This window comes from Scyliorhinus canicula, chromosome 16 (genome assembly GCF_902713615.1).
Source record: "Scyliorhinus canicula chromosome 16, sScyCan1.1, whole genome shotgun sequence".
Lineage (NCBI taxonomy): Eukaryota > Metazoa > Chordata > Chondrichthyes > Carcharhiniformes > Scyliorhinidae > Scyliorhinus > Scyliorhinus canicula.
This window is the reverse complement of record NC_052161.1, coordinates 78,043,786-78,059,445: the sequence shown is the minus strand read 5'-3', so window position 1 is coordinate 78,059,445 and position 15,660 is coordinate 78,043,786. Positions and strand designations below refer to the sequence as shown.

Here is a 15,660-nt window from a genome sequence, read left to right as displayed (position 1 = left end):
TCCCTCCACACGGACCTCTGCCATCCAGGGGTCACCCGTTTTTACCACTTTATTAATGCCCGCAACCTGCCCTACTCCGTTGAGGAAGTCAGGACCGTCACCAGGGACTGCCTCGTCTGCGCCGAGTGCAAACTGCACTTCTACCCGCCCCGAACGAGCGCATCTGAACAAGGCGTCCCGCCCCTTCGAACGTCTCAGTATAGACTTCAAGGGTCCCGTCCCCTCCAACAACCGTAACACATATTTCTTGAGTGTTATTGATGAGTACTCCCGCTTCCCTTTCGCCATCCCCTGTCCCGACATGACCACAACAACCGTCATAAAGGCCCTCCTATCCATCTTCTCCCTGTTCAGTTACCCCGCGTACATCCACAGCGACCGGGGGTCCTCCTTTATGAGTGACGAACTGCGTCAATTCCTGCTCAGCAGGGGCATAGCCTCCAGAAGGACAACTAGTTATAACCCCGGGGTAACGGTCAGGTCGAGCGGGAGAATGGCACCATCTGGAAGACCATCCTGCTGGCCCTACGGTCCAGAGATCTCCCTATCCCCCATTGGCAAGAGTTCATCCCCCGACGCCCTCCATTCAATCCGGTCTCTCCTCTGTACTACCACTAATCAAACACCTCATGACGTCTTCTTGTTTTCCCTAGGAAGTCGTCCTCAGGATCCCCTCTCCCAACCTGGCTGGCCACCCCCGGGCCCATCTTGCTCCGGAAGCATGTGCGGGTGCACAAGTCCGACCTGTTGAGCTGTGCGATATATGAGCGAGTCCAGTTACTCCACGCCAACCCGAAGTATGCGTACGTGGAGTATCCCAACGGTCGGCAGGATACGGTCTCGCTTCGGGACCTGGCATCCGCCGGCGTGCGGCCTTCTCCTCTTACATCAACACCTCCCCCCCAACCCCAATTCCCCCCTGCGCCCCCACGATCCAGCGCACAGACCCCCTCTTCCCCGATTACAGCGTCTCCACCACCGGCCCGGGGTACGGAGACACATCTACGACCGACGCTCCCGGAGGCAAGGACGACCATCGGCTCAACGTCACCGGCTCCACTGCGACAGTCCACCAGAACACCACGGGCACCCGACAGGCTGATCGTGTCCATGTGATGCAGCCATGGGACTTTATTGGACTCAATTGTAATTTCTTTGCATCCTAATATAGTTAGTCTTGTTCATTTTGCATGGGCCAGTGGGCAGCCCCATCTTCTCGATTGTCTCTACTCATACCACCAGTCCTTGGACCCCCCCCTCTCTTCCCCTTACAACACCCCCCCCCCCTGCCTTCTTTCTCCACAAGGGGTGAATGTGGTGGTATGAATGGGAGCACTGCCATTGGTGCAGAGCATTGGTTTCCCATTGGCTCTGGTTGGTCATGTGCCTCTCATCTGATTGGCTGGGACTAGTCATGTGACTGCTCACCAATTGGTCGAGAGGCAACAGAGGTGGGGTATAAGTACCCAGAGTTCCCGGCGGTCGGCCTTTCTCTGTAGTCGACCACCGGGCTAACAACTAGCTGATTAAAGCCAAAGTTTGGATCTTCATCGTGCCTCGCATCCAATTGATGGTACATCAATACCCAGGGCACGCGGCCATGGGTGCTGCAGGGTGGAGAACACACACACTGCTGGAGGGTGGGCTTTGGTCACCCACCGGGTGGGGGAGGGGGTAGGTGCCAGAGGCACAGTGCTGCCGACTCAACCTGGTTACGCTGAGGAGATTATGCACCTTCTTTCAGCACTACTGGCCAGGCCTGGCGGTGGGGCCACAGCGCGTATGACCCCTGCCACCTGCACCCAGGCACTGTGTATGACAACGGGTGGCAGTCTCCTTCCCACACTGGGAAACAGGGTAGCCCGGCTCTCCACGGCAGCCAGCAGGGTCTCCACCTCGGCAACTGCAAACTGGACTGCCGCTCTGCATGCTGCCATCTTGTGGGGAGTGGAATGCTAATATGCGGCTGCAGTCTGTCAGCCTCTCAAGTGGCAATCCCAACCCCTTCAAATCGGATACCTTTTTTCATTGGAATTGATCTCGTTCCATGTGGCGCCAATTAGTTATCGTAGAAGTCGACCGATTCAGTCCCGGCGGCAACACTTAGTTTGTGAAACAGAGAATCCCGCTCTTTATTTTTAAACCGTGCACCTAGTTCTAAGTTCTCACATGAGGGAAAACGTCTTCCCAGTATCTACCCTGCCAAGCCCCACAGAATCGTCTATGTTCTCATTTTCTAAATTCCAATGGGTATATGCCTAATCTGCTCAACCTTTCCTCAAACGGCAATCCTTTTATAACAGTGCTTCAAATACAAGTATATCCCTCCTTAAGCAAGGAGAACAAAATTTGCCTTCTTAATTATATGCTATTGTGCATGCTAACATTTTATGATTAATGTGCAAGGATACCCAGATTCCGCTGTACCACAGCATTCTGCAGTCTCTCCAGTTAAATAATATTCCACTTTCCTATTCTTCCTGCCCGATTTCCGGTGATGACGTTGGACTGAGCAGTCGCATGTCAGGTGGCACTCCTCCTGCGGAACCGTAAAACAAACAACCGTTTAACAAAACGCGCCAAAGAATTCCTGAATTTGTTCCCCGACCGTTAAGAAGTCGGGGGACGAAAGAAGGAGAAAATAAATGATGGGAAAAAGCCAGTCCAGGGACCACATGGAGACCAGAAGTGGAAGGGGTCTGGAGCAGAGGAAATCGGACGAGCGGACTAGCGTACAAGGCGGCAGAATGCAAGTCTTGCCGGAGCGAAAAGGGCAGAACAGCCAAGTACAAAACACTCCCTCACCGGGAGGAAACTGGACTCTCAGAGGTACTGAAAGAGCACCGTCAAGAAATTAAAACAGACATTCAGGCCGCGGTGAAAAACCCTGGTGCAAATACAGATCGCTCTGAGCAGGGCCGAAAAGAAACTGGAAGCCCAAGGACCTTGAAAGAGCCGTAACCGAGAAAAGTGATCGGATAGTGGCACTCGAAAGGAGGTGGCGAGACTGGTCGCGATGTAGGGTAAACTGAGGGGAAAGGTCGAGGGTCAAGAAAATCGGTCTAGGAGGCAGAACGTGCGGATCATGGGCCTATCAGAAGGAACCAAAGGCAGAGACCCCACAAAATACGTGGCCCAAATGGTGGGCAACCTGGTGGGAAGGGAGACCTTCCCAAACCCATTAGAAATGGACAGGGCCCACCGATTGCTGCGACCCAAACCCAAGGCCAGGGAACAACCTAGGGCCATCATAGCCAAACTACACTGGTACCCGGACCGGGAAAGAATCCTGCGCTGGGCCAGGCAGTCCAAGAACTATAGTTGGGAAGGACACAGACTCTGAATTACCAGGACACTGGGGCTGACCTGCCCAAGCCCAGGCTGGAATTCAACAGGACGGAAGCCGCACTGTATAAGTGCGGCGTACGCTTTGGAATGCTCTACCCAGCCAAGCTCTGGGTCACATACCAGGGCAAAGAACAACTTTTTACGGCCCCGGCGGAAGCAGACAAGTTTGTCGCAGAGTGCGGGCTGGGGCAGCGACAACAGGGGAGGAGGTGAAGGGCCCCAGTCAAAGAACTGCAGTAACTCAGCAAAGGGGGGGGGAAGAGAAGAACCTCCCACCCCCCCCACCTCCCCCCTCCCCAACAAACACAGCCCGACTGACAAACGCCACGCGAGAGATGGCGATCCTATATGCACAGACGAGGGCAACAGCAGAGGGAAAGCAGAGTAACAAGCGGGACATATGTAGGGTAAGACGAGGAAAGAACAAACAGATACCACAGAGAGTGGGCGGGAGGAGTACGGGACAATAACGCTCGGGAGGAGGGTCACTAGCACAACAGCTAGCGCCGAGAGCATGCACCAGATAAAGGCACTCCCAACCGGGGGTGGGGGGGAGGGGGAATAAGCAGCTGGGATGGGGAAGCAAAGGGGGAAAAGTGCTGGGGAAGGGGACAGGGAAGCGTCAAGGGAAGGGGGGAAAGGGCATGGGAAGGGGGGGAGGTCATGGGGAAAGTGAATGGGACGGGAGCGGAGGGAAACGGATAATATGGCCACATAGGCGCGCAACCAGGTGCCCGGAACAAAGAGGCACTGCAGGCAACCACCTAGTACGGTGTCTGGGCGAAGGAAGATCCCAGTATACAGGGGCCTACCCATGTGGTGGACACACATGATGGGTGCCCCGTGGGCAAAGGGAAACCCCGGAGCGCAGGGAGCCAACTGCATGCAGAAAGCCGTGACAGTGGCCATCTTGGACAGCTTCCTAACAAAGGGAAACCCTAGAGTGCAGGGACACTTCCATCAGGTAAGTATGGTTAACCCCACAGGAGCGAGGGGGAAACCCCCCCCCCCCCCCCCCCCCCCAGCGAAAAGATCCAGAGTCTTCAACCACCTGAGAAACTTGAGAGCCAACACAGTCTTCAGTCTTCCTCCAAGAGACACACCTGAGGGAGCAAGACCGACTGCAGGTAAGGAAGGGCTGGATGGGACAGTCCTTCCATTCCTGTTATGGGCCGAGAGCAGGAGGGGGTAGTGCTTCTGATAAACAAGAGGACGATGTTCAAAGCGACGAAGACGGTAACGGACCCAGGGGGACTGTACATCATGGTCAGGGGTGCCCTAGACGGGATACCGGTAGAACTCTTTAATGTGTAAGCTCCCAATTGGGACAACATGAAATTCATTAAAAAGACTATGTCGGAAATCCCTGACATAGCGACGCACCAACTGATCATTGGGGGGGTGGGGCGGCGCTTTAGCTGTGTGCTGGACTTGCAGCTTGACAAGCCGAACCCCAAATCGGGAAGACCTCAAATTTGGCAAAGGAATTCAGTTGCTTTATGGAGCAGATGGGGGTGGTGGACCCAGGGAGGCTCACGCACCCAGGGGAGAAGGACTTCTCCTCCTTCTCCCCAGTACACAACGTATACCTGACTTCTTTGTGGTTTGAAAATCGGTGCTGCAAGGGCTGGTCAAGGCAGAGTACTCCGCAATCGTAATCTCCAACTGTAGTGATCTCTGTATATGTTAATACAGGATTAGTTAATGTACAGTCAGTACAGTCAGATGATCACTAACAGTAGCACAACACTAACAGGAACTATATAAGGAGTTCTTATCCCGCTCTTTCTTAGTGTTAGTGTGTGTGTGTAGTGCAGCTAGAGTTTAGACGTGACCAGGGCAATTCCCCTTTAAGTGGGCGTTACCACATATGTAGCATGTCATGACATCTCTCTGATACATGAGTGACGTTCGCGTGTGCGCAGACTTCTTCTGTTGAGTCTCGTATTTCTGAACAAACTGTGCATGTTCCAAATTGGAATATGTGCGCGCAAGATAGTTGCCGTCCCGAATGTGCTTCTTTGCCTGTAAAGACTCAATTACCTGCAAAGACTCGCATTCAAAGTATCTTCTTGCATCTTTGACTCTGTCTATTTATATGTTTCTGGAACCCACCTCTTCATTCACCTGAAGAAGGAGCTGTGCTCCGAAATCTAGTGATTTGAAACAAACCTGTTGGACTTTAACATGGTGTTATAGGAAAGATAGACCAGAAGATAGGAGGGGAGGGGGAGTTGCGTTTTTGATTCGGGACAGCATCACGGCAGTACAGAGAGAGGATATATCCATGGGTGCGGCCACTGAGTCTATATGGGTTGAACTAAAAAATAAGACGGGTGAGATCACTTTGATAGGGCTGTAGGTCCCCAAATAGTTAGTGGGAAATTGAGAAGCAAATATGTAAGGAGATTATAGTTAGCTGCTAGAAAAATAGGGTGGTATTAGTAGGGGACTTTAATTTCCCCAACATTAACTGGGGGTTTAGATGGAGAAAACTTTGTTGTGTTGTATTCAGGAAGAATTCCTCATTAAATATGCAGATGGCCTGACTAGAGAGGGGGCAAATCTTGACCTCCTCTTGGGGAAAAAGGAAGGACAGGTGACTGAAGTGAGGGATCACTTTGGGACCAGTGACCATAATTCCTTTAGTTTTAAGATAGCTATGGAGAATAATAGTTGTGGCCCAAAAGTTAAAATTCTAAATTGAGGCAAGGCCAATTTCGATGGTATTAGGCAGGAACTTTCCAAAGTTGATTGGGAGTGCCTGTTTACAGGCAAGGGGACAGCTGGTAAGTGAGAATCTTTCAAAAAGGTGTTAACTAGGGTTCAAGGGATCTTCCCAGTACATCCACATGTAGGGGGGGGGCAGCACTAATGAGACTGCCGTTTAAACAAGCCCAACGCAAATTCCGCAACCTGGGGATCCAAATAGCCCATGACTGGAAAGGGATCCACAGATGGAACCTCAACAGTCTGACCGAGGAAGTATAAAAGGACTTGCAAAGATGGAACACACTCCCACTCCCTCATTGGAGAGTCCAGACGATCAAAAGGAACGTACTGCCCAGGTACCTCCTCCTACTTAGATCCATTCCGATCTACATCCCCAAGGCCTTTTTCAAAGCACTAGACAAACTAATCATGGCGCTCGTATGGGTGGGGGGGGGGGGAAAGAATGCTAGGATCCCAAAGAAGGTCCTATAAAAATCAAAATCCGGGGTGGTGGGGGGGGGGGGGGGTGCTAGCACTCCCAAATCTACAATTCTACCAGTGGGCGGCGACGGCCGAGCGAGTAAGGGGATGGATCAAGGAGCCAGAAGCCGAGTGGGTGCGCGCAGAAGAGGCCTCCTGCAAGGCCTCCGGGCCCTCGCCACGGCAGCACTCCCATCCCCACCCAAAAAATACTCCAGCAGCCCGGTGGTGATAGCCACCCTCCAGTCCTGGAACAAACACGGCAGCAATTTGGCCTGACCAAAATGTCGGACAAAGCTCCCATCTGCACCAACCATAGGTTCACACCAGCGCTGACTGACGCCACCTTCAAAAGGTGGGGACAGGACGGAGGGACACTGACAGTCAGGGACCTATACACGGACGGCAGGATCACAACACTGCACGAACTGAGAGAAATTTCAGCTAGCTAGGGGGGACGTGGTACGGTACCTGCAACTCAAAAACTTCCTACGAAAGGAGACAAGGACATATCCACAACCTCCATGACAGACATTACTGGAAGAGTTACTGGATACAAGCATATTAGATAAAGGAAACTGTAGCAACATGTATGAGCGACTGTAGAAAGGGTCGACACCGTACTGGACACAACAAGAAAAAAATGGGAGGAGGACCTGGGGATTGAAATAGGGTGGGGATTCTGGAGCGAAGCACTGCATCGGGTCAACTCCACCTCCACGTGCGCTAGGCTCAGCCTGACGCAGCTAAAAGTGGTACATGGAGCAGACTTAACAAGAACCGTATCAGTAGGTTCTTCCTGGAGGTGGAGGATAGATGTGAACGGTGCCAAGGAGGCCCGGCCAACCATGCCCACATGTTCTGGTCTTGCCCCAGACTTGCGGGGTTCTGGACAGCCTTCTTCGAGGCTATGTCCAAAGTGGTGGGGATGAGGGTGGAGCCATGCCCGAAAGTAGCGGTGTTCAGGTTTTCAGACTAACCAGATCTATTCCTGGGGTGGAGGGCGGATGCCCTTGCCTTTGCCTCCCCGATCACCCGCCATAGAACCCTATTCGGCTGGCGGCCAGCAGCACCACCCAAAGCTGCAGACTGGCTGTCCGACCTCTCAGAATCTCTCCAAATGGAGAAAATCAAATTCTCCATCCGAGGGTCAGACGACGGCTTCCACAGAACGTGGGAGCCATTCACCCAATTGTTCCAGGACCTGTTTGTGGCCAACGAACAAGCAGAAGAATAGCCAGGTAGCCAAGAATCAGGGGTAAGTAGCCAAAGCATGAGAGGGAGAGATAGACCGGGAGAGGGAGGGGGGGGGGGGGGGGGGAGGGGTGGGCAGGGGGGGAACAGCTTAACCCAAGAGAAAAGAAAGGCGAACCACAGGAGGGGGGGAGGGTGCAGAAGCGGGAGGCGGGGGGGGGGGGGGGGGGGGGGGAAGAGGGAAGAGACGGGGAACAATAGAAGAGAACCAGGGAGGTGGGGGGGAGGCAGGGAAACGATAGCCGGAAGGAGGGCACGGGAAACAATAACAAACTTGGCATCTACAGGAACAGAGAACAAGGAGAATACAGGCGAAAGATGGGAGGAATGGCTGAAGCGGAGGTGAACGCGAGACGACAACGGCAGAGAAATCCGTCCGGGAGAAGCAAGTGACAACACCAACACCAGACCCATTTGTGTATTACCCTCTGTAATTGTTTCTCCGGCACTCAAATATCTGCCTCCCCAGTCTCCCCCCCCCCCCCCCCCAAACAGTTGCCGACTTAAGTGTTGTAAATAATTTTGCCAATTGTACAGAGTTGCTGCAGTTGAGCTGGTGCATAATACCCTCCCAGTTATTTTATTTTATTTTTTATTTCTTTTTTATTATTACTTTTTTTTGGTATGTTTGTGTGTGCCCTTCTCTTCTTTATATATATATTTCTGTGTACATAACGGTAAATATACTTTGTTCAAACTAGGGTTCAAGGTGAGCATATTCCTCTCAGAGTGAAGGGTAAGGCTGGTAGAAGGAGGGAACCCTGGACAACTCGGGATATTGAGTCCATGGTCAAAAGGAAGAAGGAGTCATATGACATTCGTAGGCAGCTGGGATCATGTGCATCCCTTGAAGAGCTTGTCGGAATACAGTTAAGAGATAAATAAGGAGGGCAAAAAGGGGACACAAGATTGTCTTGGCAGATGAGGCAAAAGAAAATCCCAAGAGCTTTTGCAGATATATAAAAGACAAAGAGTGACCAGGGAGAAGGTAGGGCCTGTTAAGGATAAACAAGGTCATCTATGTGTAGATCCACAAAGGATGGGAGAGGTCCTAAATGAATATTTCTCGTCAGTATTTACTTTTGAGAAAGGTACAAATGTTAGGGAAATTCGGAAAATAAAAGGTGATGTCTTTGGGCAGCAGGGTAGCATGGTGGTTAGCATAAATGCTTCACAGCTCCAGGATCCCAGGTTCGATTCCCGGCTGGGTCACTGTCTGTGTGGAGTCTGCACGTCCTCCCACTGTGTGCGTGGGTTTCCTCCGGGTGCTCCGGTTTCCTCCCACAGTCCAAAGATGTGCGGGTTAGGTGGATTGGCCATGCTAAATTGCCCGTAGTGTCCTAATAAAAGTAAGGTTAAGGGGGGGGTTGTTGGGTTACAGGTATAGGGTGGATACGTGGGTTTGAGTAGGGTGATCATGGCTCGGCACAACATTGAGGGCCGAAGGTCCTGTTCTGTGCTGTACTGTTCTATGTTCTATGTTCTATGAGTGTACATATTACAGAGAAGGAGGTGCTGGAGGTATTAAGGCGCATCAAGATATAGATAAGTCCCCGGGACCTGATGAAATGTCTCCCAGGACATTGTGGGAGGCTAGAGAGGAAATTGCCGGCCCCTTAGCTGAGGTATTTGAATCATCGACAGCCTAAAGATTAAAGTGTAGCAAATGTTGTGCTCTTGTTTAAGAAGGGCTGTAAGGATAAGCCTGGGAACAACAGACCGGTGAGCCTTACTTCTGTAGTGGGTAAGTTGTTTGAAGGTATTCTGAGGGATAGGATCTACAGGCATTTAGACAGGCAAAGGCTAATTAGGGAAAGTCAGCATGGCTTTGTAAGTGGAAATGAATTTGATTTGAGTTTTTTGAAGGGGTAACCAAGAAGGTAGATGAGGGCAGTGTGGTGGACGTTGTCTACATGGACTTTAACAAGGCCTTTGACAAGGTACCACATGTTAGGTTGTTGCAAAAGGTTAAATCTCTCTGAATCCAGGGCGATGTATCCAATTGGATACAAAATTGGCTTGGCGACCGAAGCCAAAGGATGGTTGTGGAGGGTTGTTTTTCAAACTGGAGGCCTGTGGACAACGGTGTGCCTCAGGAATCAGTGCTGGGTCCACTGTTAGTTGTTTTATATTTGGATGAGAATGTAGGAGGCATGGTTAGTCAGTTTGTAGATGACACCAAGATTGGTGACATAGTGGATAGTGAAGAAGGTTATATAAGATTGCAACAGGATCTTGACCAATTGGTTCAGTGGGCCGATGAACGGCAGATGTAGTTCAATTTGGATAAATGTGAGGTGATGCATTTTGGTAGATCAAATCAGGGCAGGACCTACTAAGTTAATGGTAGGTAGTTGGGGAGAGTTACAGAACAGAGATCTAGGGGTACGGGTTCATAGCTCCTTGAAGGTGGAGTCGCAGGTGGACAGGGTGGTGAAGAAGGCATTCAGCCTGCTAGGTTTTATTGGTCAGAATATTGAATACAGGAGTTGGAGCGTCTTGTTGCAATTGGACAAGTCATTGGTAAGACCACACATGGAATACTGTGTTCAGTTCTAGTCACCCTATTATAGGAAGGATATTGTTAAATTAGAAAGAGTGCAGAAGAGATTTACGAGAATGCTACCAGGACTTGATGGTCTGAGTTATAAGGAGAGGCTGGATAGGCTGGGACTTTTTTTTCTGGACCGTAGGAGGCTTAGGGGTGATCTTATCGAGGTCTGTAAATAATGAGAAGAATAGATAAGGTAGATAGTCAATATCTTTCCGCAAAGGTAGAGGAGTGTCGAATTAGAGGGCATAGTTTAAGGTGAGAGGGGAGAGATACAAAAGAGACAAAAGGGGAAATTTCTTCACACAAAGGGTGGAGGGCATCTGGAATGAGCTGCCAGAGGCAGTGGGAAGAGGCGGGTATGATTTTGTCTTTTAAAAAGCAGTTAGACAGTTACCTGGGCAGAGTGGGTATAGAGGGATATGGGCCAAATACGGGCAAGTGGGACAAGCTTAGAGATAGAAACTGGGCAGAATGGACAAGCAGTGCCAAAGGGCCTGTTTCCATGCTGTAAACATCTATGATTCTATGAAATATAAAAGCTGGCCCAAGCAGAGTTGTTGGTTGTCCCTCTAAGGACTGGATTGTGACAGAGTTGCTACCATGGACAGAGTATTGTTCGTCGTTCGATAAATCCTTGTTCTACTACCGCTGACTTTCTCAAGTTGCTAAAGTGACCTACACATCTGAGATAGCGGTTCGATAAATACAATGAATATCAGAAGAGGGCAAATTATAATTATAAATTTCAAATATTGGTTCATCTTTTTCTCTTTATAAAAAAAAACACATATTATTATTCTGCACATGTCTTGCCATGTTCAATTTAACATTTTTGAACACGATCTACCCAGATCTAGCACACGATTAGCTGGATGTTTCCCGACGTTCGGAGCGCTGAGAAACACCACGCTATCGGACACCCATACATGTAGGTTCGGGGCCTCAGCAAGAAACGTGCGACCGAGGCTGCACTTAGTCCCGTTTCTTGCACTGAGGACCTCCGCTCACCTGAACTCGCATGTGCAGAGACAGATTGGATCACCCTTTAAGGGAGTCCTTGCACCCCCTCCTCACATCCAGTTTGGCACTGCCAGCCCGACACCCTGCCACCTGGAAGTGCCAGGCTGGCACTCAGGTGGCACTGCGAGGATGCCAGACTGGCAGTGCCAGGGTTCCCAGGTATCACCAGAAGTGCGAGGGTGCCAACCTGTCCAGATCGCCTCCGATCCCCTGGGAGGCCCCCGCAAGTGTTATTCCGTCTGGTCTTCCTTTGTGGAGGCAAGTACTTAACAGCGCTCACCTGAGCTCTCCAAGGCAAGGGAGTTAGATCTCCCAGTATTTACCGGCCGCACTGCGCTGCTTTTCGGGCGCAACGCGACCATTAGGTCTTACCCTTCATTCACAATTTTATTACCCGTTTTATATTCCAGAAACTCTTCATTGCCTTAAATACCTTTAAAGTTGCTCACCTCATTAGGTATGTCTGATATCTGGGGCGGGATTCTCCGACCCCACGCAGGGTCGGAGAATCGGCCAGCAGCGGCGTTATTCCCGCTCCCGCAGGGTTTTTAAATCTCTGACCGGCCAAAAACCGGCGCTGTGCAAATCCTGCCGGCAGCCTCTGAAAACAGCTGGCGCCGGCGGGATTTCATTTTTTTTTTAGATTCCACAAATCTCCGGCCCGGATGGGCCGAAGTCCCGCCGACGTGGCCACGGGTCACGTCGGCGAAAATCACAGTTGCTTTAAAACGGCGTCAACCATTGATGGTGGTTGACGCCGTTCAGTGTCGGGGGGTGGGTTGCGGCATCGGGGGGGGGGGGGTGGGTTGTGGCATCGGGGGGGGGTGGGTTGCGGCATCGGGGGGTGGGTTGCGGCATCCGGGGGGTTGCGGCATCGGGAGGGGGGGTTTGGGGGCAGCGGCGTGCAGAGAGGGGGGGGGCGACGGATGCCCGGGGCCAACGCACCGTCGCCCCCCCCCTCTGTACGCCGCTGCCCCCTACCCCAACCACCCCCCCCTCACCACCCCTACCTCCCTCCAACGCCCCTACCCCCCTCCCCACCACCCCTACACCCCTCCCCACCACCTCTACCCCCCTCCAACGCCCCCCCCCATCTCTCGCAACGCTGCAACCCCCCCCTTAACGCCGGGTCCCCCCCCCTCAACGCCGGGTCCCCCCCCCCTCAACGCCGGTACCCACACCCCGTCCCCCTCCCTCTGAAGGCCGGTACCCACACCCCCCCCTCTCTCCTCCTCCCCCCCTTCCTTCCTCCTCCCCCCTTCCTTCCTCCGTCCCCCCCCTTCCTTCCTCCCCCCCTCCTTCCTCCGTTAGTGGGGGGGGGGGGTGCGGCGTTAGTGGGGGATGGGGGGTGGGGGGGTGCAGCGTTGGAGGGGGGTAGGGGTGGTGAAGGGGGTAGGGGTGGTGAGGGGCGGTTGGGGTAGGGGCCAACCCACCATCGCCCCCCCCTCTGCACGCAGCTGCCCCTACCCCAACCCCCTCCCCTCACCACCCCTACCCCCTTCACCACCCCTACCCCCCTCCAACGCCGCACCCCCCCACCCCCCACTAACGCCGCACCCCCCCCCACTAACGGAGGAAGGAAGGGGGGGAGGAGGAAGGAAGGGGGGGAGGAGGAAGGAAGGGGGGGGACGGAGGAAGGAGGGGGGAGGAGGAAGGAAGGGGGGGAGGAGGAAGAAGGGGGGGAGGAGGAAGGAAGGGGGGAGGAGGAAGGAAGGGGGGGAGGAGGAAGGAAGGGGGAGGAGGAAGGAGGAAGGAGGGGGGGAGGAGGAAGGAAGGGGGGAGGAGGAAGGAAGGGGGGGAGGAGGAGAGAGGGGGGGGTGTGTGGGTACCGGCCTTCAGAGGGAGGGGGGCGGGGTGTGGGTACCGGCGTTGAGGGGGGGGGGGGCCCGGCGTTGAGAGGGGGGGTTGCGGCGATGAGGGGGGGGTTGCGGCGTTGAGGGTGGGGGGTTGCGGCATTGCGAGAGATGGGGGGCGGCGTTGGAGGGGGGTAGGGGTGGTGGGGAGGGAGGTAGGGGTGGTGGGGAGGGAGGTAGGGGTGGTGGGGAGGGAGGTAGGGGTGGTGAGGGGGGGGGGTGGTTGGGTTAGGGGGCAGCGGCGTTCAGGGGGGGGGCGACGGTGCGTTGGCCCCGGGCATCCGTCGCCCCCCCTCTCTGCACGCCGCTGCCCCCCAACCCCCCCCGATGCCGCAACCCCCCCCGATGCCGCAACCCCCCCCCCGATGCCGCAACCCCCCCCCCGATGCCGCAACCCCCCCCCCCGATGCCGGCAACCCCCCCCGATGCCGCAACCCCCCCCCGATGCCGCAACCCCCCCCCCCCCCCCGATGCCGCAACCCCCCCCCCCCGCCCCCAATGCCGGAACCCCCCCCTCCCCAAATGCCGGAACCCCCCCCAAATGCCGGGTCTGTCTCTCTCCTCCTCCTCCTCCAAAAAACGCCGGGTCTCACCACTTCCGCAGCTGGTGAAACTGACGCGTATCGCGTCAGTCAGCTGCTGGCCCCTCCGGGAACGGAGAATAGCGGCCTAAAAGAAGGCCCCGACGCCGGAGTCATGTACACCGATTTTTCTCGCCGGAAATCGGCGTTACGACGGTCTGCAGAGAATCCCGCCCCTGATGTGAAAGGACAGTTCAGCAATCCATTCTCTGCTCAATCTTTTTTCATTTATTTTTCCTTCCTCTTTGTCCCTTTGAGGTGATGATGTCAGAGGTTTCACTGAATTTACAGCAGTTTCAGGTCTGAAGCTGCAAGAAATTATCTCATTAACAATTTCTGCAGTTTTGAGAGACTGACTCATGGTAGGATGGCTTCTGCTACATTGCATAGTGCATCTAATACAGGTACTACTGTCAGGAAATAGTACACTGAGGCACCTTTCAACAGCACTTTTACTAATATTAAGTTTGTCTCTTATAGTGGTGTTTTAAACCCAGGATTGAATGCTATCCTTGGCCCAACAGGGAGTGGAAAATCTTCGTAAGTTGAATTATTTAAGATTTATATTAATATTAGAGCTAGATGTAATGTGTTATCTGTGTTGGTTTAACATCGACTGCAACTGGATGCAATAAAACGAGAAACAGGCTTCCGACACAGGAGATGGTCCAACACTGTTTTATTTAACCTGTTGATTGGTGTACATAATCTGCTGTGGGTTGACACTCTATTAACCTATCCTACTGGCTTGACCAGACTAGCTCTCTATCGAATGGTGATGATGTTCATTGGCCTGTGCACTGCAAGTATCTCCCTAGCCGTGTCCTGTGAGAGGGAAAGCCTTAATGCCCTGTGGGCTTTATAGTGGTGGTGTCCTGTCTGGTGATTGGTTGTTCTGTGTCGTGTGTGTTCATTGGTTATCCTGTGTGTCAATCACTGCCTGTCTGCATCTCATGATATACATGAGTGGATATTATGACAAGATGAATGTTGCATATTTTTGGTTGTAATCTGTTAGATACAGTGTGTAATCTATACTGATGTTATATTGTACAGTAAACCAAATATTGCACACTAATTATTGTTTCTAATTAATACTAATTCAGATGAGTCACCTTAATTTGAGAATTCACACCAACGAGCAGTGCATTCTGCTGAACATAGTAAAAAGACAGATGTCAGATGAAATCTGATGATCTATTGCATTATAAGTGATAAAAGCGTAATAAGTGTGTTAGAATTTTATGCAGTTAATAATCTGGAGAGCTGACTCCCAATTTTCAGCAAGTCATCACTTCCAGATTATAAGGCTTAATAGCTTGAAGCTTCAAATATATCCTGTGCGCTCAGCACACACAAACAAATGAACAAACTGCAGGATTAGACCATTCAGCCTCTTGAGCCCACTCCACCATTTAATAAGATCGGGGCTGATCAGATAGGAACTCCAAATTTGCAATCTGCTTACCTCCGATAACCTTTCAACCCCTTGCTGATCAAGAATCTATCTACCTCTGCCTGAAAAATATTTAAGGACTCTGTTTCAGCTGCCTTTTGAGGAAGAGCGTTTCAAAGACACTCAACCTTCTGAGTGAAGATTTTGCTTCATCTCCATTTTAAATGGGTGATACCTTATTTTTAAACAGTGACCCCAAGTTCTAGATTCTCCCACCAGAGGAAACATCCTGTCCACATCCACCCTACCAAGACCCTTCAGTGTTTATATGTTTCAATCAAGTTGTCTCTTACTTGGAACAGCACAGTAGAACAGTGGGTAGCACTGTTGCTTCACAGCTCTAGGGTCCCAGGTTCGATTCCCAGCTTGAGTCACTATCTGTGTGGAGTCTGCAGGTTCTCC

The 15,660-nt window shown here is 52.3% G+C and overlaps 1 protein-coding gene across 4 annotated transcripts in view; it reads left to right on the top strand.

Moving 5' to 3' along the window:
• The window catches only part of LOC119950880 (broad substrate specificity ATP-binding cassette transporter ABCG2-like), a 274,650-nt gene that overhangs the window by 49,958 nt on the left and 209,032 nt on the right, over window positions 1-15,660 (top strand). For all 4 annotated transcript variants that reach the window (XM_038773769.1, XM_038773766.1, XM_038773765.1 and 1 more), the window contains one exon: window positions 14,283-14,342. In XM_038773769.1, the coding sequence (XP_038629697.1) occupies window positions 14,283-14,342 (60 nt within the window). The remainder of the gene's footprint in view (window positions 1-14,282; window positions 14,343-15,660) is intronic.